General features: G+C 45.7%; 1 protein-coding gene across 3 annotated transcripts in view; it reads left to right on the forward strand.

Annotated features, from left to right (window-relative positions):
* Positions 1-27654, forward strand: part of LOC129712991 (rho GTPase-activating protein 22-like) — a 151073-nt gene that overhangs the window by 88443 nt on the left and 34976 nt on the right. For all 3 annotated transcript variants that reach the window (XM_055661826.1, XM_055661829.1, XM_055661827.1), the window contains exon 2: positions 9939-10067. In XM_055661826.1, coding sequence (XP_055517801.1) covers positions 9939-10067 — 129 coding nt within the window. The remainder of the gene's footprint in view (positions 1-9938; positions 10068-27654) is intronic.

Consider the following 27654-nt stretch of genomic DNA (forward strand, 5'->3'; position numbering starts at 1 on the left):
GAGAGGTATTTAAACATCTTTGTGGGGTGATTCCTCAAGGGGACACTTCCACCGTTAGATGCAGAGGTGCATGCTGACACTGCAAGTGCTGTGGGTCTCTCAGCAAAGTGCAACATGCAAAGCCTAATGATGCCTCTGCACTCCGACTTGGGCAAGTTAATTCTTTTTTCCGAGATTAATCTACTCTGCCATTGATAACCTCCTGTGGGAGAGTGCTACTCTCTCGAGTGCCGTCAGGGAAAGCAGTGTACTTTGACTGAGTTGTATGTCATGTCTCAGCAGATTGTAACAGGCATAAAGCACCAAACTGTGGTCAAGGCAAATAGTTTGCCTTGTTTATATAAGGAAACAAGATAAATGTGCGGGAGGAAAGGGGAAGATGAAGGGTGAGATGGTGTAGATGGGAGGGAAGGAGGATTGTAATCACCAGATCAGACGATGTCACTGAATGTTTAAGAGGGAACCGCAGATGCTGGAAAATCGAAGGTAGAAAAAAAATGCTGGAGAAACTCAGCGAGTTAGGCCGCCGCATCTATGGAGCGAAGGAAATAGGCAACTTTTCGAGCTGAAACGTCGCCTATTTCCTTCGCTCCATAGATGCTGCCTCACACGCTGAGTTTCTCCAGCATTTTTGCCTACCAATGTCACTGAAAATTGCACATTCTGTAAACTCCTGACAAACGCTCGCCCCACTCATCCTGCACAGAAATGGGCTCTTCGGCCCAACTTGCCCCGTGCCGACCAAGGTACCCCATCTACACCAGCCCCACCAGCCTGCAGTTGGTCCATATCCGTTCACCTGTCTACATGTATCTAAAACATTGCGATTATACATAGCTCCGCAGATTCAGTTCCAAGGTGAATAAAAGCAGTGGCCATGACTCACTCCTGCAACCAAAGGCCAATTTCTTCCCCCCTTTTGTTTCAGATTTAATTCCTCATTGGGGTATCTCTGAGTCTGTCCATTGTGGCTCTGGGAGTGTTCTATCTTTTTCCCAGTCATAAGAGGTAGGGGGAATGGTTCTATTCACTGACCAAGGTCAGTTATTCACAACCCAGGGAGCCAAGTGTCAACCTTAGCCCAGAGGTGGCTCTCTCTGCTCTGGGTTGGAACTTCAGCTTCCGCCTAGGAAGAAACTTCAATTCAACAAGGAGTTAAACTGCGGTGCTATCAGCTGCTGAGTGTAGAGATTCCTCTGCTTACCTGAAACTAGATTAGTTTAGTATAGAGATACAGCATGGGAACAGGCCCTTCAGCCCACCGGGTCCATGCCGACCAGCGATTACCTCCACACCAGTTCTATCCAACACACACGGGACAATTCACAGAAGCCAATCAACAGACAAATCTGCACGGCTTTGGAGTGTGGGAGGAAACCAGAGCACCCGGAGAAATCCCACGCGGTCAAAGGGGGAACGTATAAACTCCATACAGATAGCACCCATGGTCAGGATCTAACCAGGCCCACTGGTGCTAGTGGGCCACAAAAGATGTATCTTAAATCCCATCTTTAGTAAACGCTATTCCACGACTTAATCGCTCTCCTGGGTTTCTTCAGCATTTGTTCCTGAATTAATTGGTGACTTTCTTCACGTACGATCCTGTAGAGGCAACACTTCTACATTCACTCTCATGCAAGGACTGCTACCTATCAACACATTATTCCAAGTGGTCTCCTTCCTAGAAATAGAACTTTGTTTCATAATCACTCCACCAATGAGCTCCAAAATGCCTCTGAGACAAGTAGATTAATTGTGTCAGGCTGCAAGGCTTCCTTCATGGGCCATATGGTCAATAACCCAACCAGGCCCTCTTACCTGGGTAGGGTTGAGCAATGATAGGCTTGGCAGGCTTGTTGATTAATGTTGGACCGGTTTGTATCTCGAAGATTGTCTGAAGAAGGGTCTCGAGCTGAAACGTCATGCTAGAGGGGCTGAGTGGTCTTCTACTGCAGGTTTGCATGAGGCCAACTTGACTGATAGAACAATCAGAATCAACTAGAGCAACATTGTTTGTTGTGAAAACAAGGAATGAGAGCTTCCCATCTCCCAACCCAAAGGTGCTCTGAAACGATGATTCACAGAGGAACCCAGTTCTCAGAATCCCCTGACCTACACACTGTGCATCCACACCAAGTATTTGTGTGGACACTGAAAATGGGGGCAACAGTTCAGACTAGAAATCTCAACGTCAACACTTCAGGCCGGCACAGTGACGCTGTGGTAGAGTTGCTACCTTACAGCGCCATAGACCCGGGTTCGATCCTGACTACGGGTGCTGTGTGCACATTCTCCCTATGACCACGTGGGTTTTCTCTGGGTACTCCGGTTTCCTCTCACACTCCAAAGACATGCAGGTCTTCAGGTTAGATAGGCCAGTTTCTCTAAACTAAACTAAGAAAGTGGTTTGGTCCTCATTATGTGCTAATCAAACCCCTGTTACACGGATGAATCGGAGATCCTATTTAATTGTTTTAATGAAGCTTTATAACTCTGAGAACTGAGACAATCTTCAAATGCTTAAAATACTGTATTGAATATGCATCAAAGCCCTTCAACTGGCGAGGATCTCAAAACTTACTTAAACGTTGAAAAGACTGTCTGAACCTTTGCATCATTAACAGATGTTTTCATGCAATGTTAAGATACCAAAATGTGCCACATTTTAATTGCCTGTAGCTAAATGAAGACAGTGATTCTTTTATGAATTACATTTTGTCTAATGATATCCTGAGCATGAGAATGCACATTGACAGCTGTGATTCGTCAGAGGCTGATTTATTCCAGATAGTGCTCTTCAACTGTTCATTCAGGAATACCAGAGCATGGAGGCTCATCATCAGAAGCGAGGACTTATAAGGCAATGGTAGGAAGTAGAAATATTCCCGAGCCAAGGAGCATAGTTCACTCATGACCCGTGAGGATGTGACTGAGCGTTTAAATGTGTTTATGTTGGGATCAGATTCCGAGTCGGATTGGACAAATACAAGATACTGTCCCTTTAACCCCTGGGACATGGCAGTTTGCCGAGACAGGACGTAGCTGCTGCAATTCCTCCCTCTCCTGCTGCGCTCCAGACTATCGTTCCCAAACTGGACGTAATTCCCTCCAGGATACAAAGGGGAAAAAAGCAATTCCTGCATGATAGGGGTTGGGTGTGGGAATGCTGTAACCAGCTCTTGTTGGTGAATTGTGTGTCATAGAGTCTTGCAGGACAGACGCAGGCCCTTCGGCCCATGCAGTTCCTGTGGGCCATCGAGCACCCAATAATGCTTTGTTTTTCACTGTACCTCGGTACACGTGGCAGAAATCTAAACCCAACTCTACCCGACTCAACCTTTATTCACCACACAACTCACTGTGGATTTTTGTTTAAGAAGGAACTGCAGATGCCGGAAAATCGAAGGTAGACAAAAATGCTGGAGAAACTCAGCGGGCGAGGCAGTATCTATGGAGCGAAGGAAATGGGCAACGTTTCGGGCCGAAACGTTGCCTATTTCCTTCGCTCCATAGATGCTGCCTCACCCGCTGAGTTTCTCCAGCATTTTTGTCTACCTTCACTGTAGATTTTTGCCATTCATTCACATTCGAAGGGCAATGGTCATTGAACCTACCAACCTGCATGGTCATTAGGATGTGGGAAGCAGCTTCTTAAGTGGGTGGAACAGTGGCACAGCAGGTAGAGCTGCTGCCTCACAGCGCCAGAGACCCAGGTTCGATCCTGACCTCGGGTGCTGTCTGTGTGGAATTTGCACGGTTTCTGACCAGGTGAGTTTCCTCTAGGTGCTCCATTTTCATAGAAACATAGAAAATAGGTGCATGAGGAGGCCATTCGGCCAGAGCCAGCACCGCCATTCATTGTGATCATGGCTGATCGCCCCCAATCAATAACCTGTGCCTGCCTTCTCCCCATATCCCTTGGTTCCACTAGCCCCTAGAGCTCTAATGTCCTAAAGATGTGAGGACTTCTAGGTTAATTGGCCACCTGTAAGTTGCCTCTGATGTATGGGGAGCGTATGACATAGAACTGGTGTGTACAGATGACTGATGGGCCTGTTTCGAAGCTGTACCTATAAACTAAAACTAAACAGACGGAGCACCCCATTCAGGCATGGGGAGAATGTACAAACTGAGCACGAACGGCACAACAAGTCACAATTGAACCAAGCCGCTGGAACTGTGCAGCGACAGTTAGATCCGTTGTGCCACATTCCGTCTACTTTTGGTGACGTAACGTAATGAAATAGTCACCATCAAAGCATTAATATTACATCCAGAGCAGACGGATCTGTACTGATCATAGAGTCATAGAGTGATACAGTGTGGAAACAGGTCCTTCGGCACAACTTACCCACACCGGCCAACTTGTCCCACCTACACTAGTCCCACCTGCCTGCATCCCTCTAACCCTGTCCTATCCATGTACCTGTCTAATTGTTTCTTAAACATTGTGATAGTCCCTGAATGAGAGGTGAGTGAGTTTTTGACTTGTTCTTATCAGACTATAAGTGTTGCGGACAATGCCAGCCACCATTTATTGTCCATCTTTAAGAGGGACTATATCTTCAAGAGGGGCTATATTTAAGAGGGAGTTAGATGTGGCCCTTGTGGCTAAAGGTACCAGGGGGTATGGAGAGAAGGCAGGTACAGGATACTGAGTTGGATGATCAGCCATGATCATATTGAATGGCGGTGCAGGCTCGAAGGGCCGAATGGCCTACTCCTGCACCTATTTTCTATGTTTCTATCCACAGTTACATCAGGATTGACTCCATTGGGGAATCAGGGCCACCTACAGGCCAGACCGGGTAAGGGCGCTCATTCCCATCTCCAAAAGGCTTGAATGGACTGTAGAGAGTTTTACGACAATATCAATATCAATAGCAGTTTTATTTGTCACCTGCACATAAAGTGCAAGTGAAATGAATTTGCCAGCAGCGGTACAATGTAAAAAGAACACACAAAAACACAATAAAAATGTAACACAAACATCCACCACAGCATTCATCACTGTAGTGGAAGACACTAAATTTGGCCAGTCCTCCATTTCCCCCCCGTGGTCAGGACCTCAACCCTCCGCATGAAACTACCAATCTGGCAGTTTCATGGTTATGTTAGTGCTTTTTACAAAATTCATGATTTATTTACTGAATTGAATTTAAATTTTCCTTGGTGAGAAGCTACCTTGATGGGATTTAAACTCCTATTTCCAAATGCATGGTGTAGGAAAGAACTACAGATCCTGGTTTTCACCCCGAAGATAGATACAAAATGCTGGAGAATGGGTGTCGTTCCACAACCAACAATGGACCATTGTGGGCTCCACCCTTCCTTGGTCATCGGTGCCGGTTCTGACTGTTCAGAACATTTTTATACCTCTAGTGGTGCAGCGGTAGAGTTGCTGCCTTGCAGCGCCGGAGACCCGGGTTCGATCCCGACTACGGGTGCTGTCTGTACGGAGTTTGCGCGTTCTACTTGTGACCGCGTGGGTTTTCTCCGAGATCTTCAGATTCATTCCACACTCCAAAGACGCACAGGTACGCAAGTCAACTGGCTTGGTGTATGTGCAAAATTGTCCCGAGTGTGTGTAGGATGTGTGAGGATCGCTTGTCGGTGTGGACGCAGTGGGTCGAAGGGCCTGTTGCCATCCTGTATCTTTAAACTAAACCTCTAGTATACCTGTCCCCTGACTCTCAGTCTGAAGAAGGGTTTGGACCCGAAACGTCACCTATTCCTTTTCTCCAGAGATGCTGCCTGTACCGCTGAGTTACTCCAGCATTTTATGTCCATCCAAATGAATGGTCCTCAGTAATAACATTGAGATCATGGCCCCAGCAAACGCATTGATTCCCATGGTGCAAATGAACAGCTTTGGGCAGAAACTATCTGTAGATATTCTTGGAGGTGAGCAAAAATTGAGGAACATAATGTGAAGATGAATCACTATGAAGTAAGCTGCCAAAATAGAAGGAGTTTGTTGGGTGAAGTGATCTTTCTCTGATCCTCAGTCACAGGGCATCACCGCACTGATAATTGGGCATCATGTCAATTTCCTAATGGGATCCAGTTGGTGTAACATGACTTATGTTAACTCCAATCATGATAACTGCCAACATTACCCACAGTAAATAACATGAGACAGGATATTTTAATCTGATGATTAACACCCATTGGAACAGACTTTGATGTTTGAGATTAATATAAATCTCCTGGTGTGGCTGAAAATACGTTTCCCTGAAATTCAATCTTTTCCAGAATCCGGTGTCGGTATCCTGAACCTGGAATGTGTGGTGGTGATGTTGACTCATACCATGGTTGTGAGGAAAGTCAAATAGGAAACTGCTTACACCTATAATGGGAACCATTTGCAAACAATAGACAATAGGAGCAGGATTAGGCCATTTGGCCCTTCGAGTCAGCACCGCCATTCAATGTGATCATGGCTGATCATCCCCAATCAATACCCTGTTCCTGCCTTCTCCCCATATCCCCTGACTCCGCTATTTTTAAGAACCCGATCTAGCTCTCTCTTGAAAGCATCCAGAGAACTTGCCTCCACCACCCTCTGAGGCAGAGAATTCCACACTCACCACTCTCTGTGAGAAAATGTGTTTCCTTGTCTCTGTTCTAAATGGCTTACTCCTTATTCTTAAACAGTGAAAAAAATATTCAGACCTGAGAAATTTAATATTTTTTAATTATTTTCCGAGTTACTCCAGCATTTTGTGTCCATCTTTGGTTTAAACCAGCATCTGCAGTTCCTTCCCACACAAGGGTTTGTCCTTGGTACACAAAAGTGCTGGAGAAACTCAGCGGGTGCAGCGGCATCTATGGAGCGAAGGAAATAGGCAACGTTTCGGGCTGTAACCCTTCTTCAGACTCAGTGTTTGTCCTTTTCTGTTCCAGCTTTTTGTGTCTATCACTGATGAAGACATCTGAGAACTGTCTCCATGCACAGATTTGCAGCAGATAGAGTCATTCGCTGGCATTTAGATTTGAGCATGATGCAGGATCTATTGAGCTGTCAACAATGCGTAGCACGTCAGGGGAAAGCCTCCACTGGCATTCTGATGTCATCTGACCTTGAATCTGAGAACGCACCTCCATGTATAACATGCGCTTCGTTTGAAGTCTATGAATAGGCAGGGAACGGTGGTGCCAAGCGAGGTTATAATTAGAAAAAAACACTGCCGTTGAGCAGAATCTGGCATTTCACTTAACGACGGCTCATCTGCTGGAGGTTTTGTTTGGAATAAAGAAATGTAATAGCAGGGACCTATGTCAGGATCTGCTGAGTCCAGCTGCTGATTCATGGCCTGGATTTACTTGTGGTTGGGTGTAAGCGTCTAATTGCCAGGTATTAGTTTCACCCCGGACTACTGCCGAGCCTCCCCATGGCCTTTCTGCCAAAGAGCAGCGTTGCTCTGGGGTGACCTTGCTGGGAAGGGGAAAGAGCATTGACTTTTCAACGCCAAGGTAACCTTGCTCGATGTGTACTGTCTCACTTTTAAATCTTGGCACTAACAAGCCACCCGTGAGCTCCCTGTGTGAATACTAACCAACCAGTCCGTGACTCGGGTGAGAGAGGATGTCGCAGAACTCTCATCGGAGAGAGGAGGAGAACATGGCTAGCGTCTTTGCAGGAAGCAAGGTGGGAAGAAATGTAGTCGAGATAGTTGTGGGAGCCAGTGGGTTAGTAATAGACGTCAGTCGATAGTCTATCTCCTGTGATGGAGGCAGTGAGATCAAGAAAGGGGAGGTTGGTGTCGGAGATGTTTCAAGTGGATTTGAGTGCAGGATGGAAATTAGTGGTGAAGTTAATGAAGTCCTACTCCTCTGGTGTGTCACTGAAATGAATGGGTGGGCGAGCATACGATGAGCGTTTGATAGCACTGGGCCTCCACTCGCTGGAGTTTAGAAGGTTGAGGGGGGACCTCATTGAAACTTACAGAATAATGAAAGGCATAGATAGAGTGGATGTGGAAAGGATGTTTCCACTGGTGGGAGAGTCTAGGACCAGGAGTCAGAGCCTCAGAATTAAAGGGAGCCCTTTTAGAAAGGAGGTGAAGAGGAACCTCTTTACAGAGGATAGTTCATCTGTGGAACATTGCCACAGACGGCTGTGGAGGCCAAGTCAGTGGATATTTTCAAGGCAGAGATGGACAAATTCTTCATTAGAACTGGTGCCAAGGGTTATGGGGAGAAGGCAGGAAAATGGGATTAGGAGGCAGAGATAGCCATGACTGAATGGCAGAGTAGACTCGATGGGCCGAATGGCCTAATTCTACTATAACGTGAGCTTGTGAATGAAAGGCACTCACACTGCAGGCTGTTCCACCAACATCATCATCAGGGAGCCATGTTCTGTACTATTTGTTTCTTCTGCTGTTTGTGTTTCCCGAGATAACAGAGTGTAACATTGTTTGTATGTTCTGGACCAATATGATGGTCAGGGTCCTCTATTCAGTGGGATGAAAGTCAAGTGCAGCTGCCCCCCCCCAATACTGTCAGCAGTTGAGTTAAGTTTAGTTTAGTTTAGAGATACAGCATGGAAACAGGGCCTTTGATCCACCGGGTCCATGCCGACTAACGATCCCCATTTATCCCACACACACTAGGGACAATTTTTACATTTACCAAGCCAATTTACATACATACCTGTACGTCTTTGGAGTGTGGGAGGAAACCGAAGATCCCGGAGAAAACCCACGCAGGCCACGGGGAGAACGTACAAACTCCGTACAGACAGCGCCCGTAGTCAGGATCGAACCTGGGTCTCTGACGCTGTAAGCATTGTAAGGCAGCGACTCTACCGCTGCGCCACCGTGCAGCCCAGAGTTGTCGATGAACTGTGTCATCGCTAGGCCGTGGGCTGATCTTAGAGACGTGCATATAATCACGAGCAGGAGAGGTAGCGTGAATGCACACAGTCTTTCTCCCAGGTCGAAGAATCAAGAACTAGAGGGCACTGATATAAAGTGAGAGGGAAATATTTCATAGAAGCCTGAGGGGAAACCTTTTCACGCAAGGTTGGTGTATAAATGGTAAGCCAGAAAAGTGGCTGAGGCAGGTGCAATATTTGGGTGGATATATGGATAGGAAAGTTTTGGAAGGATATGTGCCAACTCGGGCAGGTGGGACCAGCATAGATGGACATCTTGGCTGGCATCAAGCATGGGCAAATGGGTCTAACTAAGATGGGCAATTGGTTGGCAAGCTTGATCTGACTATCCTTGATCGGGCTTTGCTGGATTTACCCTGCACTAAACGTTATTGCGTTATCATGTATCTGTACACTGTAAGTGGCTCGATTGTAATCATGTATTGTCTTTCCGCTGACAAAAAAAGCTTTTCACTGTACCTCGGTACACATGACAATAAACTATACTATACTAAACTAAACTATGGCAAAGATGGGCCGAAGGCTCTTGTGGCTCAATTAGCTCCTGATTATAATGCACTGGGGAAGGGTAAATGATGCCAAGGGGATGTGTTTGTCTTGGTTGCTTGCCCCACCTACCCCAGGTAAGGATGGGAGGTGGGGAACATTCACACCTTCACACTTCTATGTAAGTATCTCTCTCTCTCCCTTTACATCAGTCTGCAGAAGTGTCTTGACCCAAAACGTTACCCATTCCTTCTCTCCAGTGATGCTGCCTGTCCCGCTGAGTTACTCCAGCATTGTGTGTCTATCTAAGGATGGGAGATACCTCATCCACCGCCATTTTGTTTCCACCTGACCTCTAGCCTGTGTCACTGATCCCAGGAGGCAACTCTTGGGACAACGTATTTGATTCCTCAAACTCGTTTACATACCCATTAAGAAGGAAATGCTTTGACCTCCTGGCTAATGAGGCAGTCATTGTTTTTTGTATAACATTGCCGTTGGTCTAGCAACAACTGATTCACGTGTTAACTCTCCTGTTCCCTTGTTCTAGGGGGTGTTGCGGACCGTGAGCGGATGGCTGTGAATCATGAAGCTTTCATCCTTATGGCAAACTCCCAGAACGACATGGAGGACTGGGTCAAGGCCATTAGACGAGTGATATGGGCTCCATTTGGCGGAGGTACTCCATTTGTATCTGTAATAAGTGCCAGTACAAAAACCTGATTATTTGCTGGACTAAAGGGGGAGAGGGTGTTCATCTGTGGGGAAATAATGATGAGTCTTTAATGTCACATGTACTGAGGTACAGTGAAGTGCTTTTGCCCCCCCACAGACAAACCCGGCAAAAACATATATATAGTGGATCTCACCCGGGCCGCACACAAGTTCTGCAGGTTTTGGTGCCGATACAAAAGTTCACCGGACAGTCCTATCTACTGTCTGCTGCCGCACATGAGGGCAGGCACCCCTCCCCTGCTAGGTCCGTGTCCCTCCTTTATTCTCGGCAACTCTGCCACACCCCCTGCCCCACCCTCTTGCCAGGTTCCCCATCGTTCTCGACATGCCCCCCCCCCCCCCTGCCCCCTGTTGGGTTCCCGTCAGTCCCCCCACCCACCCTCTCCACTGGTCCCCCCCCCCCCCTTTGTTCTCGTCGGCCCCAACTGCCGGGTACCCCACCGTTCTCGACGCCTCCCCTCCCCGCCGGGCTCCCCATAGTGATCAGTGGAATCACATTCACATTGTGACCATCCATTCCCTGTTCCTCATTATGACACCTCCGTCTAGTTCCCACTGGCCATGCGCAAGTACTGAAGACTGGGCAAAACCCATTTTAAACTTACTGAAAACAGAGATTGAATTAAAGAAATGTAATCTTTCTCCCCTTCCAAAAAAAGCTCGAGAAACGGGTACCGACCGGAGCCATTTTGGGGTGCGTCAAATTGCGGTGAAAAGTTTTTGGTGTGCTCTGTTAAACCGTGCCAGTTACTAGCTCCCCTGGCACTGAAGTAGATTAACATTTTTATTAAATGGAATACGGCCAATTATATTATTTGCCCCAGCTAAACAAGACTACTATATTATTAATCCATATGGCCAATAGAGTTAATTCATTATTGCTGAAAAGCACTGCGATTGTAATGAGAATTTACTTACTTTGTTCAGATATTTAGAGATATAATTCCCAATTCATTGCGAGAAACAATTCTTGAGATAACCAGACTCTTGTAAAATGCAATATAATTCCCAAAGTCCCTTTGAAAGATTATAGCATGAGTGGTGGGTCATTATTATAAATCCTGGCAACCGAACCTTGAAGTTAAGATCACATTGATAACCAGGATGGAAAAGTGCTTTTGATCTGTTTTATTATCTTTTAATGAACATCCTCTTTCATGGCTAAAACAAAAAAATTACTATGTGAGCTTCATTGTCATCATAGCACTGCCACTGGTTCTGCAGCACTATTACCTGGAATTGAGTGGATACGTTTATGGATAGATTTACTAATCACTGATTTACACTGATAGGAATCCGAACTGCCTAACTGGTTTTACATCACATCACGTTTCAGCATCAAGTGCAATTGTTACATTTACCAAGACAATTTACCATGCATGTACGTCTTCAGATAGGAGCAGAATTAGGCCATCCGGCCCATCAAGTCTATTCCATCATTAAATCATGGCAGATCTATCTCTCCCTCCTAACCTCATTCTCCTGCATTCTCCCCAGAACAACTGATACCTGCACTAATCAAGAATCTTATCTATCTCTGCCTTAAATATATCCATGGACTTGGCCTCCACAGCCTTCTGTGGGAAAGAATTACACAGATTCACTGCCTTCTGACCAATTCACCACACAGCTTCCTCCTCATCTCCTTCTGTGAAGACAAATGTTGGTCCCTTACAATCAGAGACAGGTGAATTTATAATGGGAAACAAGGAAATGGCAGAACAGTTAAACAAGTACTTTGGTTCTGTCTTCACTAAGGAAGACAGAAACAATCTCCCAGGAATACTGGGGGTCCAAGGATCTAGTGGGAGGGACGAACTGAGGGGAATCCACATTGGTCAGGAAATGGTGTTAGGTAAACTGTTGAGACTGAAGGCAGATAATCCCAGAGTACTCAAGGAGGTGGCCCTAGAAATTGTGGATGCATTGGTGATCATTTTCCAATGTTCTCTCGACTCTAAATCAGTTCCTGTGGACTGGAGGGTGGCCAATGTAACTCCACTTTTTAAGAAAGGAGGGAGAGAGAAAACAGGGAATTGTAGACCAGTTAGCCTTACATCGGTAGTGGGGAAGATGTTTGAGTCGATTATTAAAGATGTTATAGCAGCTCATTTGGAAAGCAGTGACAGGATCGGTCAAAGTCAGCATGGATTTAAGAAGGGGCATCATGCTTGATTAATCTTCTGGAATTTTTTGAGGATGTAACACGTAGAATGGATAAGGGTGGGCCAGTGGATGTGGTGTATCTGCACTTTCAGAAAGCCTTTGACAAGGTCCCACGTAAGAGATTAGTTTGAAAAATTAGAGCACATGATATTGACATGGATAGAGAACTGGTTGACAGACAGGAAGCAAAGAGTAGGAATTAACAGGTCTTTTTCAGAATGGCATGCAATGACTAGTGGGGTGCTGCAAGGCTCGGTGCTGGGACCCCAGTTGTTCACAATATATATTGGGGATTTAGACGAGGGAATTAAATGTGGCTTCTCCACGTTTGCGGATGACACAAAGCTGGGTGGTAGTGTGAACTGCGATGAGGATGCAGGGTGACTTGGATAGGTTGGGTGAATGGGAAGATGCATGGCAGATACAGTATGATGTGGATAAATGTGAGGTTATCCACTTTTGGTGGCAAGAACAGGAAGGCAGATTATTATCTGAATGGTGGGTGGTACACAAAAATGCTGGAGAAACTCAGCGGGTGCAGCAACATCTATGGAGCGAAGGAGATAGGCGACGTTTCGGGCCGAAACCCTTCTTCAGACTGATGGGGGGGGGGGGGGGGGGGGAAAAAGAAGGAAAAAGGGAGGTGGAGGAACCCGAGGGCGGGGGGATGGGAGGAGACAGCAAGGGCTAGCAAAATTGGGAGAATTCAATGTTCATGCCATCGGACGCAAGCAACCCAGGTGGAATATGAGGTGCTGTTCCTCCAATTTCCGGTGTTGCTCACTCTGGCAATGGAGGAGATCCAGGACAGAGAGGTCAGATTGGGAATGGGAGGGGGAGTTGAAGTGCTGAGCCACCGGGAGTTCAGGTTGGTTATTGCGGACTGAGCGGAGGTGTTCGGCGAAACGATCGCCCAACCTCCGCTTAGTCTCCCCAGATGTAAATCAGCTGACACCTAGAGCAGCGGATGCAGTAGATGAGGTTGGAGGAGATACAGGTGAACCTTTGTCGCACCTGGAACGATTGCTTGGGTCCTTGAATGGAGTCGAGGGGGGAGGTGAAGGGACAGGTGTTGCATTTCTTGCGGTTGCAACGGAAAGTGCCCGGGGAGGGGGTGGTACGGGAGGGAAGGGAAGAATTGACAAGGGAGTTGCGGAGGGAGCGGTCTTTGCGGAAGGCAAACATAGGGGGAGATGGGAAGATGTGGCGAGTAGTGGGGTCACGTTGGAGGTGGCGGAAATGGCGGAGGATTATTTGTTGTATTTGCCGGCTGGTGGGGTGAAAGGTGAGGACTAGAGGGACTCTGCCCTTGTTGCGAGTGCGGGGATGGGGAGAGAGAGCAGTGTTGCGGGGTATGGATGAGACCCTGGTGCGAGCCTCATCTATGGTGGCGGAGGGGAATCCCCGTTCCCTGAAGAACGAGGACATTTCCGATGCCCTGGTGTGGAACGTCTCATCCTGGGAACAGATGCGGCGTAGGCGGAGGAATTGGGAGTAGGGGATGGAGTCTTTACAGGGGGCAGGGTGGGAAGACATGTAGTCCAGATAGCCATGTGAGTCAGTTGGTTTGTAGTGTATGTCGGTCAGAAGTCTGTCCCCTGCGATGGAGATATTATCTGAATGGTGTCAGATTAGGAAAAGGGGGGCTGCAACAAGACTTGGGTGTGCTTGTACATCGGTCACTGAAAGTAAGCATGGACGTACAGCAGACAGTGAAGAAAGCTAATGGCATGTTGGCCGTCATTGCGAGATGATTTGAGTTTAGGAGCAAGGAGGTCCTACTGCAGTTGTACAGGGCCCTGTTGAGACCGCACCTGAAGCATTGTGTGCAAATTTACTCCCCTAATTTGAGGAAGGATATTATTGCTATTCAGGGAGTGCAGTGTAGGTTCACCAGGTTAATTCTCAGGATGGCGGGACTGACATATGATGAAAGAATGGGTCGACTGGGCTTGTATTCGTTGGAATTTAGAAGGATGAGAGGGAATCATATGGAAACATATAAAATGGACAGGCTAGATGCAGGAAAAATGGTCCCGATGTTGGGGGAGCCCAGGACCAGGGGTCACAGTTTTATGAAAAAGGGGTAGGCCATTTAGGACTGAGATGAGGAAAATCTTCTTCACCCAGAGAGTTGTGAATGTGTGGAATTTTCTGCCACAGAAGGCAGTGGAGGCCAATTCACTGGATGTTTTCAAGAGAGAGTTGGATTATCTCAAGGCTAAAGGAATCAAGAGATATGGGGAAAAAGCAGGAAAGGGGTTTTAGATGATCAGCCACGATCATATTGAGCGGCGGTGCTGGCTCAAAGGGCCGAATGGCCTCTCCTGCACCTATTTATATATGTTTCTGTGTTTCCGAAAGGAATATCCTTTAATTCCGAGGCTGTGACCTCTGGTCCTAGACTCTCCCACTAGTGGAAACATCCTCTCCACATCCACTCTATCCAAGCCTTTCACTAATTAGGTAAATTTCAACTAATGAAGAGTCCCTGGTGTTAAGAGGAAAAGAGAAAAACTGGTCCAGGGATAATAAACAAAATGTATTTTTTAATTACAGTAAGAAAAGCCAATTAAAGTGTTGATATACGTATATCCATGTCTGAATTGTACAGCACATTTACATTGCACTATATTTCTATTTTATTATTGTTACTATGCAAATGCAAAGTGTTTTAGTGGGTATGAATCTCTATTTTAAAGGCAGGTTAATAACTATATAAAACATTTCAAAGTTTACTGACCAAATATTATGTACAGTCATCCAATGGATGTAGTGTATGGTTCTGGATACTGATTGTCATTAATACTCATGTATAAAAAACACAATGCTAATGGGTACAGTCCCATAAAGAGTGTTACTTTCTTCCAACTGTACGTCTTTCCAGCGGACCCATTGTTATCAGAGTTTGCTGGTACTTCTTCACCTCCTCTCACCCCAATCATTTACTCACTGCTACCCAGCTCTCCCTTACAATGCTACCTGCAGAGCCAGGACAAATATAAATTGGTTTAAATTGGTTCAAATTGCCATTGGTGCTACTTAGAGTCATACAACACATATACAGGCCCTTCGGCCCACCCTCTCTATGCCGACCATCCATCTAAACTAATTCAATTTACTAGCACTTGATCCGTAGCCTCTATTCCTTGATGTACAGCAGGAAGATTATTCCCGATGTTGGGGAAGTCCAGACAAGGGGTCACAGCTTAAGGATAAGGGGGAAATCCTTTAAAACCGAGATGAGAAGAACTTTTTTCACACAGAGAGTGGTGAATCTCTGGAACTCTCTGCCACAGAGGGTAGTTGAGGCCAGTTCATTGGCTATATTTAAGAGGGAGTTAGATGTGGCCCTTGTGGCTAAGGGGATCAGAGGGTATGGAGAGAAGGCAGGTACGGGATACTGAGTTGGATGATCAGCCATGATCATATTGAATGGCGGTGCAGGCTCGAAGGGCTGAATGGCCTACTCCTGCACCTAATTTCTATGTTTCTATGTTTCTATGTTGATGGTTCAGATTCACATCTCAATACTTCTTAAATATTGTGAGAGTCTCCCTCTTCACCACTTTCCAGGTAGTGCGTTCCAAACCTCAGCCGCCTTCTGGGTGAAAAAAAATCCTTTTACCCCCCTCCACACCTTTTCCTCCTTACCTTTAGTTTATACTCTCTGGTTATAGACACGGCAACCATAGGGAAAGATTTACTGCTGTCTAGCCTGTCTATAGCTCTTGATGTTATAAGGGGAAAGGGAAAATGACGCAATTGAGGTGCTGTGAGAAATATATTGTGGGCACAGCTGCCTCTCAGAGGTGGTGGACTGTAAATGTAATTTGCTCCGATCTTCACTAAATGCTTTTGGAAGTAACAATGAGGAGGTTGTAAAGTTTGTTTATCTGCTGGATAACATTGAGCAGGCCAGGTCAGCAGGAATCCTTGGCTTGGAGATAAATTTATCCGACAACAATACCCTTTTGAATCGTCAATCTCCATGTTATTAATGCCCCCGGGTTTGTGACGAATCGTTTAATTCATGTGATAATTGCATGCAAGATAAATGGCTATATACTGGGGGAGAGTCGGTCTGTAAAGATCAGCATGTCCTTTTCTGAGCTTTCACGTGATAAAAGCAGGTCATGTTTTTGCTTGTAGTTTCAATAGAGTGTTGAACAGGAGCGCTATTTTCAGCTCATCAGTTATAAAGACAAGAACAATGCCTGGCAAAACCTTTCAAGGATTGTCATCCTGCACACTTTATGTCATGTATTTGCCAGCACAATAACCTTGCCGATAATGTTAGTTTCGTTCAGAGATGCAGGGAACAAGCCCACAGATTCCACACCGATCACTGGTCGCCCATTCACACTAGTTCTATCACACTTCCTCATCCACTCCCTACATATTAGGGGCATTGTCACCCTGTTGTGTGGTCCTGAGATCCTCAGAGCGATGCCGTCTGGAGCTATGCTCCTGGTAGGGTCACCCATGGCAGTAAGGTCGAGGGGGAGGTCTCTGACAAAGAGCAATCCATCCAAGACCTCAACGGTGGAACAGGCGGAGGATGATGGCTGACTTAAGTGGAGCGTCACAACGGCTGGGAAGGCGGATGAAGGCTTTTGCAGAAAAGGGTCTCCGGTCGTCTTGGACTCCATGCCACTGGACCAGACAGTGACTCATTTGTACCCAATACCCCTGGGTTCATAACCCATGCTTGACAGCAAACTACCAGTAAGATATGACTGAAGAAGGATCTCGACCTGAAACGTCACCTATTCCTTTTCTCCAGAGATGCTGCCTGTCCCGCTGAGTTACTCCAGCTTTTTGTGTCTATCTTGGGTTTAAACCAGCATCTGAAATTTCCTTCTTAAAACCATTTTATGCGATGAACTCCTACCTCCCCCATCTTCCTAGTTCCAAAAGGTTCAGGGAGAATATTTGACTGGGTCTAGGAGTAACAGCAGAGGGTGAATTGGGGTGTAACAGGTTAACACGGGGGCAGGCTGGACAGAATTTCACAGTAATACTATTTTGCTTAATATCTTTAAGGCATGTGGTGCAATGAGTCTGTATGGAAGCAGTAATTCACCAAGGGCGGCATGGTGGCGCAGCGGTAGAGTTGCTGCCTTACAGCGCTTGCCAGAGACCCGAGTTCGATCCCGACTACAGGAGCTGTCTGTATGGAGTTTGCACGTTCTTCCCGTAACCGCGTGGGTTTTCTCTGAGATCTTTGGTTTCCTCCCACACTCCAGAGACGTACAGGCTTGTAGGTTGTAGGTTAATTGGCTTGTGTTTGTATACTTGGCATATTGTCCTTAGCATGTGTAGGCTTGTGTTAATGTACAGGGATTGCTGCTCGGTGCAGACTCGGTGGGCCGAAGGGCCTGTTTCCTCGTTGTATCTCAAAACTAAACTAAACTAAATGCTATCAATGACCATAAGAAAATTGCTGGAAGCTTCAATATTTGCTGATGTATTAATAAAACAAATAATTATAATCTAATGGACAATGATTCTGAAATATTGTAAAAGGCAATGATCACACCTGGAATTGCCAAAACCTGACTACTTTTTGAAACAAGGAACTGCAGATGCTGGCTTACAAAATATAGACACAAAACACTGGAGTATCTGAACTGGGTCAGGACCCTTCTGTAGAAGAGTGAAGAAGGGTCCTGACCCAAAACTATAGTCACCTATCCACATGATGCAACTTGACCCACTGAGTTACATCAGCACTTTGTGTTTGTTAATGTCTAATTTCTGATTTGCTTCTTACATTGTACATCAAATCTGCCATGGAAACCTTGTTTCTGAAGAAGGGGGATGATCAATTATGTACTGCTGCAGGGACATAAACAGTACAGTGTTCCATTGTTATATTGGAGGCACAAGAGTCTGCAGAAACTTCAGCAAAAAAGAAAGCGCTGAAGGACTTGGAAGGCCAGGCAGCATCTGTGGAATGAAATGGACAGTTCACAAGTGATAGGAGTAGAATTAGGCCATTCAGCCCATCAAGTCCATCACTCCATCATTCAGTCATGGCTGATCTATCGTTTCCTCTAAACCCCATTCTCCTGCCTTCTTCCCATAACCCCTGACACCCGTACTAATCAATAATCTATCTAGCTCTGCTTTTAAAAAAGATGCATTGACTTGGCCTCCACAGCCTTGTGTGTCAATAAATTCCACAGATTCACCACCCTCTGGCTGAAGATGACATTTCAGGTCAGGATCCTTCCACAAACTGATGGAATAGAGGGGATAATAGGAATCGCAGAGAGGGAGCTGTGAGACTACTCCATCAGTATGAGGAAGGATCCTGACCTGAAACATCATCTGTTCATTTTTCTCCATTAATGCTGCCTGACCCGCTGGGTTCCTCCAGCAGTTAGTTTTTGTCCATTGGTATCTTCACCCATTCTGTGTTAGTTCGATTGCAGTAATTGAAGTACACTTTACTCTTAAGTGGAGAGATAAAAATTGATTCTTCACAAGCTCTCTACACCTTAAAATCTTTCCAGACGATTATATGGATTTTTATGCATGAAGTGATCACGAAAATATAATTGAAAGTGGTTTGCAATTTATTTGGTACCATTGTTTCTGGAGGACCACTAATACGATGTCTGGCATGACAAAGAACTGTGTGACTGCAACCCGCCGACCTATTCAGCGCAGGCTATCTCTGGTTTAACCACCATAAAACTCCCTGTAATTAACTTGCCATAAACCTAAAGGGCCTGCCCCATGAGCATGCGACTGCATGCGGCGATCGCGACCAAACCGGAAGCGCGGAGGTCGAGTGAGTGACGTTTAGTTCGAGCAAAATCCGCGGGAAGTTCGCACGTGACGTAGGGCATCAAGACGCTGCGTCCGGCGTCGAGGTGGCTGCGTATGTCTGTTGAGGCCGTTGCTGCACGTAATTGTTGAACACTGTCAGTTTTCCGGAGCCCCGCGCGATGTCGGGACCAGCTCCGCACAACTCCATACGGCTCCGGCAATCGAAGTGGGACCGGCCCCGCGAGGCCGTACGGCTCAAGTGACCACGTTAGGTCGCGCTTGCCGCATACAGTCGCATGCTCGTGGGGCAGGCCTTTTAACACCCTGCACTATGGATTGTTATGTAGAAACAAGGAACTGCAGATGCTGGTTTACCAAGGAAAGATGCAGAATGCTGGAGTAATTCAGTAGGTCAAGCAGCATCCCTAGAGAACATGGATAGGCGACGTTTTGGGTCAGGGCCCTTCTTCAGTCTGATACCTGAGATCAAAACTGAGATCTGTCTGAAGAATGGTCCTGACCAAAAACATCACCTATCCATGTTCTCCAGAGTTGCTGCCTGACCCGTTGAGCTATTCTAGCATTTTGTGTTTCTTTTTCTGGTTATGTGATATTTTAGCCATTCACAAATATAAACGTATTTACCAAAGATAGACACAAAATGCTGGAGTAAGTCAATGGGTCAAGCAGCATTTCGGGAGAAAAAGGGTGGATGGCACCAACTCGAGTCTTCAGTCTGAAGAAGGCTTCTGACCCAAAACGTCATCCATCTTTTTTCTCCATACCTGACCTGCTGACCTACTCCGACTTTATGTCTGTGTTCGGTTATTAAAAAAAAAACAGCATCTGCAGTTCCTTCCTTATTTATTCACTTATTGCCAGTAAAGTGCTTAATTTGAGTGATTTTATACATGGTAATTTAAAGGCTGGAAATAAGAAATGGGCTTGTTTTCTTAGTCCTGCTGCCTTGAGCCCACTCTCCAGTCTAGCAGGTTTTTATGCATCTTCCACCTTCTCTGAGTCACTAGCTTTCTCTCCGTTGTCCTTTGTCATTCCTCCACCAAGGTGGAACCCTCACTCACCCATCGCGCTAACTTGGAAAACATCATCCCGTAAATGTGTGATAACTCTGCTTTTTGCAAAAATTATTATTATTATTATTATTATTATTATTATTATTATTATTATTATTAAACATTATTTCAGACTCAAGGTCCAGGCAAGAGATCACATTACATAAAACATATTGCATATAAAAACACCATCAAATACATATAAAAGCTTAGTAAATTACATGAGCATCCTAAATTATATACAAAAACACAATACCTGATTTAAAATCCAGAATAAAAAGAAAGATCAGTGTCCTACCAGGAGACAACTAGACCAAAAAACTGCTTATAACCTAATTAGCCTGTCTGCCCATAACCTTTCTTTTTGATTCTGGCTTGCATCCATTCACCACTTCAGAGATCATGTTGAGACACACCAGAGGTTCGAAGATCCACATAATTGATTTGACTTGAAGTACCATTATTTCCGGTATGCAAGCTAGTCACTCAGATTGGTGTTTTATGGCCTGTGGACATGCAGATGTGGCTCGTATGTTAGTGGCCATGGGTTAATGTAACATTATAACTGGGGTGGCATGGTGGTGCAGCGGTAGAGTTGCTGCCTTGCAGTGCTTGCAGCGCCGGGGACCCAGGTTCAATCCCAACTACAGGTGATGTCTGTGCAGAGTTTGTACATTCTCCCCGAGACCGCGTAGGCCGTCTCCGAGATCTTCGGTTTCCTCCCACACTGCAAAGACGTACAACTATGTAGGTTAATTGACTTGTTGTATGTGGAAATTGTCCCTAGTGTGTGTAGAGTAGTGTTAATGTGCAGAGATCACTGGTCAGTGTGGACTTGGTGGACCAAAGGGCCTGTTTCCACGCTGTATTTCTAAACTAAACGAAAGAGGCTCCATACATGACTTTAATGTACTACCCTGAATACCGTTAGTGAGTACAAATGATAAAACTCCATGATGCAAAACATGGAGATGCTGCCTGACCCGTTGGGATTTTGTGTCTTTCTTCTGTAACCCAGAATCTGTAGTTTGTGTCGGAAGGAACTTCAGATGCTGGTTTAAGACACAAAATGCTGGAGCAACTTAGCGGGACGGGGAGCATCTCTGGATAGAAGGAAATGGTGATGTTTTGGGTCGAGACTTGTCTTCAGACTCTGCAGGTCCTTGTTTCTGCTCTGTTTTTACAATGGCAGAAGTCAGATTGGACTGGAGTTATCAAATGAATTTTATGTAGCAAAAGAGGAAAATACTAATCTAACATATTCTGCCCTTCCTGCACACTTTTTCTGCCTAGTTACCTATTCAAATATATAACGTGCGTATATTTTAATTCAAATCCTTCCATCAACTTCTGAAGTGGAAAATCACAGCACAGTAAAACATGACCAATTTGGAGATGCCTCTAAGCTGCACAGTCTTGTGTTTCTAACCAGTGCTGAATTCTCCCTTTTATCCTCAGTTTTGACCGTTACGGTTGCCCTGTTTTCGAGAAGCGACACTTTCCCATGGGAAAATTGTCTTTTGCAACCTTTATGAAGAGTTGGTGATTTGATTTGCAGCGCAAGACGCATTTGTTAAGCTAACACAGTCAGCTTGTTTATCCAGTAATACCAACAGGGCCGTGACAAAACCGCCAGATGAACGACATCGACAGCTTGAAAGTTGCCAAACTGTTGAAACTGAATGAAGTTCCGAGCCATTTCTCATACACTGCAGCTAATCACTTAACAGGGCCCTCCGACCTACTGCAGTTATCAATCTTCACACCATTTTAAAATTTGTGACAAAGCTGAAGCAATATCGTTCTTCTGTTGGGGAACTGTGTTTATCATCGAGAACAGGTTGATGCTGGGTGCTGAAAGCACCTTCTGTAAACCTGCCAACTCCCACAGTTACCGCTACCATACATCCCCCCCCCTCTGCTTAGCAATGCCATCCTTTTATCTCTATCACTCCATCTCAACCTCGTCTGTTCAGGGGATGAAGCCTCCCAAATGTACTCCTCCTACCAGGCACATGACTTCCCGTGTCGATGGTGCCCGCACTCCCTCTTCCTCCATTTCCTGCCTCTCTGCTCTTTGCCACACGCGTAATCTCGGCAAATGAGGACAGGCGTCAGACGTTATGGAGTAGCGATGAAGAGGTGGGGCCTCGTGGACAGCGCCTCCTGCGAGTGTGTGGACCCAACACAGGCAGTGGAGCACATAGTCACCAGTTGCCCCAAACACCGACCACCGAATGGTGAACGGGGTCTGATTGACCTGGACGATGACATGTTGGCCTGGCTCGCCTCAATGGAGCTGCAGGTCTAAAAGACACACGACAGAAGAAGAAGAAGCGAATTCAAACTCAGAAGGGACGGTGGTTCTCTGTCATAGGGCCGAGCTAGAATGCAAGATAATTAATCCATAGCTAAAAGCAGCGAGCTTCTGTGCAAACCAGTCTCAATGATGCCTCACCAAATCAACTGGAACCTTTGGCTAACATTAAAATTAATTGAACGCTCTCTGCAACCTCTTCTCCCTTTCATAGAGATAATATTGTTTCCATTGTGCATCAAAACCGTATCCAAATCAAGGTTACAAACCACAATAGGAACATAAAACATGATTTGAAAGGCAACACCAACAACCATTTCAGAAAATAAAATTACATGGAGAAGAAAACTAAGCTATAATTTACAAGCCAAATAGTGGATTCCACAGGAGCTGAAATATGCACCTGGTAACATCCCTGAGGCAAGTACTGCAAGGATGTGCATAATTTTGAGGACACCTTCTTTAAATCTAGAGTTAATGGTGGTTGAATCAGAGAAACAATGCAAATATTTCTAAACCCAATTCCAAAAGACTGACATATTTGAAATATTTCCTTCATCTTATGTGGGAATTTGTCAAAATTATTATCCTGTGCAGTTTCATGAAACAGTTAAGACCACATTTGAGCAGAACTTTGTTCACTCATTTATATTGATTCACATGCACCCTGGTTCCACGAGGACTCAGTGACTCTCTGACTCTGCTCATATTGATTCATGATTATCAAGGCATGCTTGCCTTCATCGGTCCGGGCATAGATTGTAACATTAGGGAATGTGTAGGAAGGAACTGCAGATGCTGGCTTAAACCGAAGGTAGATACAGAATGCTGGAGTAACTCAGCGGGACAGGCAGCATCTCTGGAGAGAAGGAATGGGTGACGTTTCGGGTCGAGACCCTTCTTCAGACTGAAAGTCACGGGAAAGGGAAACGAGAGATACAGACGATGATCGAGAGTTTTGTTGTCATATGTCTCAGATGGAACAATGAAATTCTTACTTGCTGCAGCACAACAGAATATGTAAACATAGTACACTGATGATGTAGGCAGATATCGAACAAATGAATGAAAGATATGCAAAAAATTATAAATGATAAAGGTAACAGGCTATTGTTCGCTATTTGCTAGGTGAGAACAAAAAGCTGGTGTGACTTGGAGAGAGAGGGAATGCAGGGGTTACTGGAAGTTAGAGAAATCAATATTCACACCCCATGGTTGTAAGCTATCAAAATGAGGAAAACGTATTGTTACATTGGGATTATGCTGTGTACAAACCAGTGGTGTGTTGGCTGATTTGTTACTGAGACTACGTTTTAGAAGATTTTTTGGGATATCCCAAGGTCACAAAATATGTTTTATATGTGGAAACCTTTCCTCCTTTTCTAAAGCATAAACTATTTTCAGAACAAGAAGTTTTCTATAACTGTCTAAATAATGCTGAGGTTTCATCCAAGTCCTTTTGTATTTACTCCATGGCGTACGACAAACATGCATCTGTTTGGGTTTAAATCTGGTGATTAGCAACCAAAAGACAAACTGTATCTTGCTTTAAACTCAATAGAGCGTCACTATTCAGCAAGACGGGAAAATGTTGGAAGCACTCAGCGCAACTGAAGGACGTTTTGGGATGTGAAGCTTTTGAAAAACGGGTCCTCTCTGACAATGTTACCATCTCCGCTCCCCCTGCTATATCCCACCTCTTTATGTACATTATCATCTCTTTGTTGCAGCATATCGTACATATACTTCTGAAGAAGACATAAACAGTCTGAAGAAGGGTCTCAGCTTCACAGGGGATTTATAAAATGTTCAGCACTGTATAACTTTCTGGCAACAGTGTCAGATGAAGGGCAGCATGGTGGTGCAGCGGTAGAGTTGCTGCCTCACAGTGCCAGAGACCCGGGTTCAATCCTGATTACAGGTGCTGTCTGTACGGAGATTGTACGTTCCCCCCGCTGTCGTGTGGGCTTTCTCCGGGCGTTCCCACACCCCAAAGACCTACAGGTTTGTAGGTTAATTAGCTTCGGTAAAAGTTGCAAATCGCCCCTAGTGTGCGTATAGAATAATGTTAGTGCACTGGGATCGCTGGTCGGCGTGGACTCGGTTTCTGCGCTGTATCTTTAAGCTAAACTAAACTAAACTCCTCCAGAGCCAATTTCAGGGCTCGATGATCTCTGGCCTGTTTGTACAGCTTTCCCTCCACTGCCTCAGGGTACAGTTAGCTAGCATGTTCCACTACCATGGCAACATGGGTCTGCTCCTTCAGTTGTCTACACGCGGCATTGTTTAACCAGTTTGGACACATGATACGGACACTTAGGCATTTATCTGGACATGAGTTTGACTGACCCACTTCAGGACCCCTTCATCCCACTTGCACCCCTCTCTTCTTTCCAGAGTTAAAACATTCTGTACTTTTTAGGGAAACAGCAGTTTTGATTAAAGCTTATACATTCCCTTGTATTTTTACAGTCTATAACCACAGTGCTATATTAAAACTAACCATGCTGCATTCGCATGGATTATTTGTAGAGAGAGTGAACAAGAAGGGTCTCGACCTATTCCTTTTCTCCAGCCTGACCCGCTGAATTACTCCAGCATTTTGTGTCTATCTTCCGTTTAAACAGCATCTGCAGTTCCATCCTAAACAATTTAAACTTGATAGGATTTTTTCTGCTTTTCATCCTGTAAGTAAACTTTGGCCAAACTGATCTGCATTTTTTGATTGCTATAACTTTTTTAGATGGCTTGACTATTGCAATGTTTAAAACAGGAGAATAAATTTCATTTAAAGATACACTATGATTTAGCCACTAGATTTGTCTCAATTTGAAAGCAAATACTTGATACAAAATGCCGGAGTAACAGCGGAACAGGCAGCATCTGTGGATAGAAGGAATGGGTGACATAGATAAATAGGTGCAGGAGGAGGCCGTTCGGCCCTTCGAGCCAGCACTGCTGGCATTCTGGACCCAGACATCTTGGGTCGCAACCCGAAACGTCACCAGTTCCTTCTATCCAGAGATGCTGCCTGGTCCACTGAGTTACTCCAACAGTTTGTGTCTATCTTCGGTATAAACCAGCATCTGCTGTTCCTTCCTTCACTCTTTTAACATTCTGAAGAAGTGTGCTGACCCGATACGTCACCTATCCATATTCTCCACAGAGATGCTGCCTGACCCATTGAGTTACTCCAGCACTTTGTGTTTTTCCTTGGTAAACCAGCACCTGAAGTACATTGTTTCTACATACTGGGCTGACCGTTTGACTGAACCAATGTACTCTGAGCAACCTTGATGCTGAAGATCACAGTTATAGGACACTTATACCCCTGTCCCACTTAGGAAACCTGAACGGAAACCTCTGGAGACTTTGCGCCCCATCCAAGGTTTCCGTGCGGTTCCCGGAGGTTGCAGGTGGTTGCCGGAGGTTGCAGGTAGTGGAAGCAGGTAGGGAGACTGACAAAAACCTCCGGCAACCGCACGGAAATCTTGGGCGGGGCGCAAAGTCTCCAGAGGTTTCCGTTCAGGTTTCCTAAGTGGGACAGGGGCATTAGACACAGCGTGACATGCAATTCTACTCGACCCTCACTAAAATACAACTGAACAATTTCCAGAGTGTATGCAAGCTTATGCTAATATCACCTCCAAGGTAAAAAGAGACCCTAATGTTTAGTTTAGTTTAGTTTAGTTTAGAGACACAGCACGGAAACAGGCCCTTCAACCCACTGAGACCGCACTGATCAGTGATCCCCACACACTGACATTACACACACACTAGAGACAATTTACATTCATACCAAGCCAATTAACCAGCAAACATGTGCGTCTTTGGAGTGTGGGAGGAAACCGAAGATCGTGGAGCAAATCCACGTGAGCCACGGGGAGAACGTGCAAACTCTGTACAGGCAGCGTTCGTAGACAGGATGGAACCCGCATCTCGGGCGCTGAAAGCGCTGTATGGCAGCAACTCTACAGCTGCGCCACCGTGCCGCCCTTTAGCTGCAGTCTTTGCCTTTGGGCACAATCCTGTCACGCCTACACCACATCGATAAGATGCTCCTGACATCAGAGTCACGTTGGATTCAGTCGTAGCATTCTCGACATCCTGAGTCATATTGAGGTATTTGAACAGCCTCAGGCCATAGTCCAACCCAGAACCTGCAGGTGGATCATGCATCTTGCTGTGTGTGAATGGTTAGTATTGTTTTGCTTGTGATGCAGGAGCCGGAGTTGGTTACTGAGACGGGTCTGATGGACGAGGCTGACTCGGAATGAGCTGCATGAGTGATGTGGGCTTCGGATGAGCTCAGATTTAGAGAGTAAAACAGGGAAGAGAAGGTTGCATCGACAGAGCAAGGTCCTGGGGTAACAGAAGACATGAATTTCAACAGCTGCGGAGCTGAGGTATGGCAGACAGACGCCACAAAAAGCTGGACAGGCAGCATCTCTGGAGAAAAGGAATAGATGACCTTTCTGGTCAAGACTCTTCTTCAGACTGAGAGTCAGGGTAAAGGGAAAAGAGAGATATAGAAGAAAGATCTCAACCCGAAACGTCACCTATTCCTTTGCTCCATAGATGCTGCCTCACCCGCTGAGTTTCTCCAGCATTTTTGTCTACCTGAGAGATATAGAAGGTAAATAAAATAAACGAATGAAGGATATGCCAAAAGCAACAATGTTCGAGGAAAGGTGGAGCCCACATTGGTCCATTGTTGGTTGTGGGGTAGGTGACAACAAGTTATACAGTGAAACTCAACAGGACAACAGTGAAACCAGTATAACAACCAGGGTGGAGGAGGGATGGAGAGAGAGGGGATGCAGTTGGCCAATGCGACTGAGATGGAGAAACAAGGAACTGCAGAGAAGGACACAAACGGCTGGAAGAACTCAGCGGGTCAGGCAGCATCTCTGGAGAACATCGATAGGTGATGTCTCGGGTCAGGACCCTCCTTCAGACTGATTGAGATGGACAATTGGTTTGGTCAGTCAGGGTCAATGTCGGAGGGTTTCTATCAGTCCTGGTGCATGATGGCCATTGAGAGTGTTTGGACAGAATATGTGACAAGGTTTGAGAACAACGGTGGAAAGGACTTTCAGCTCCTGGTTCAAACAACTGACAAAAGTTGTGTCGCAAGGCGGCCATGGTGGCGCAGCGGTAGAGTTGCTGCCTTACAGAGCTTGCAGCGCTGGAGA

Source organism: Leucoraja erinacea, chromosome 34, assembly GCF_028641065.1.
Source record: "Leucoraja erinacea ecotype New England chromosome 34, Leri_hhj_1, whole genome shotgun sequence".
NCBI classification, from domain to species: domain Eukaryota; kingdom Metazoa; phylum Chordata; class Chondrichthyes; order Rajiformes; family Rajidae; genus Leucoraja; species Leucoraja erinaceus.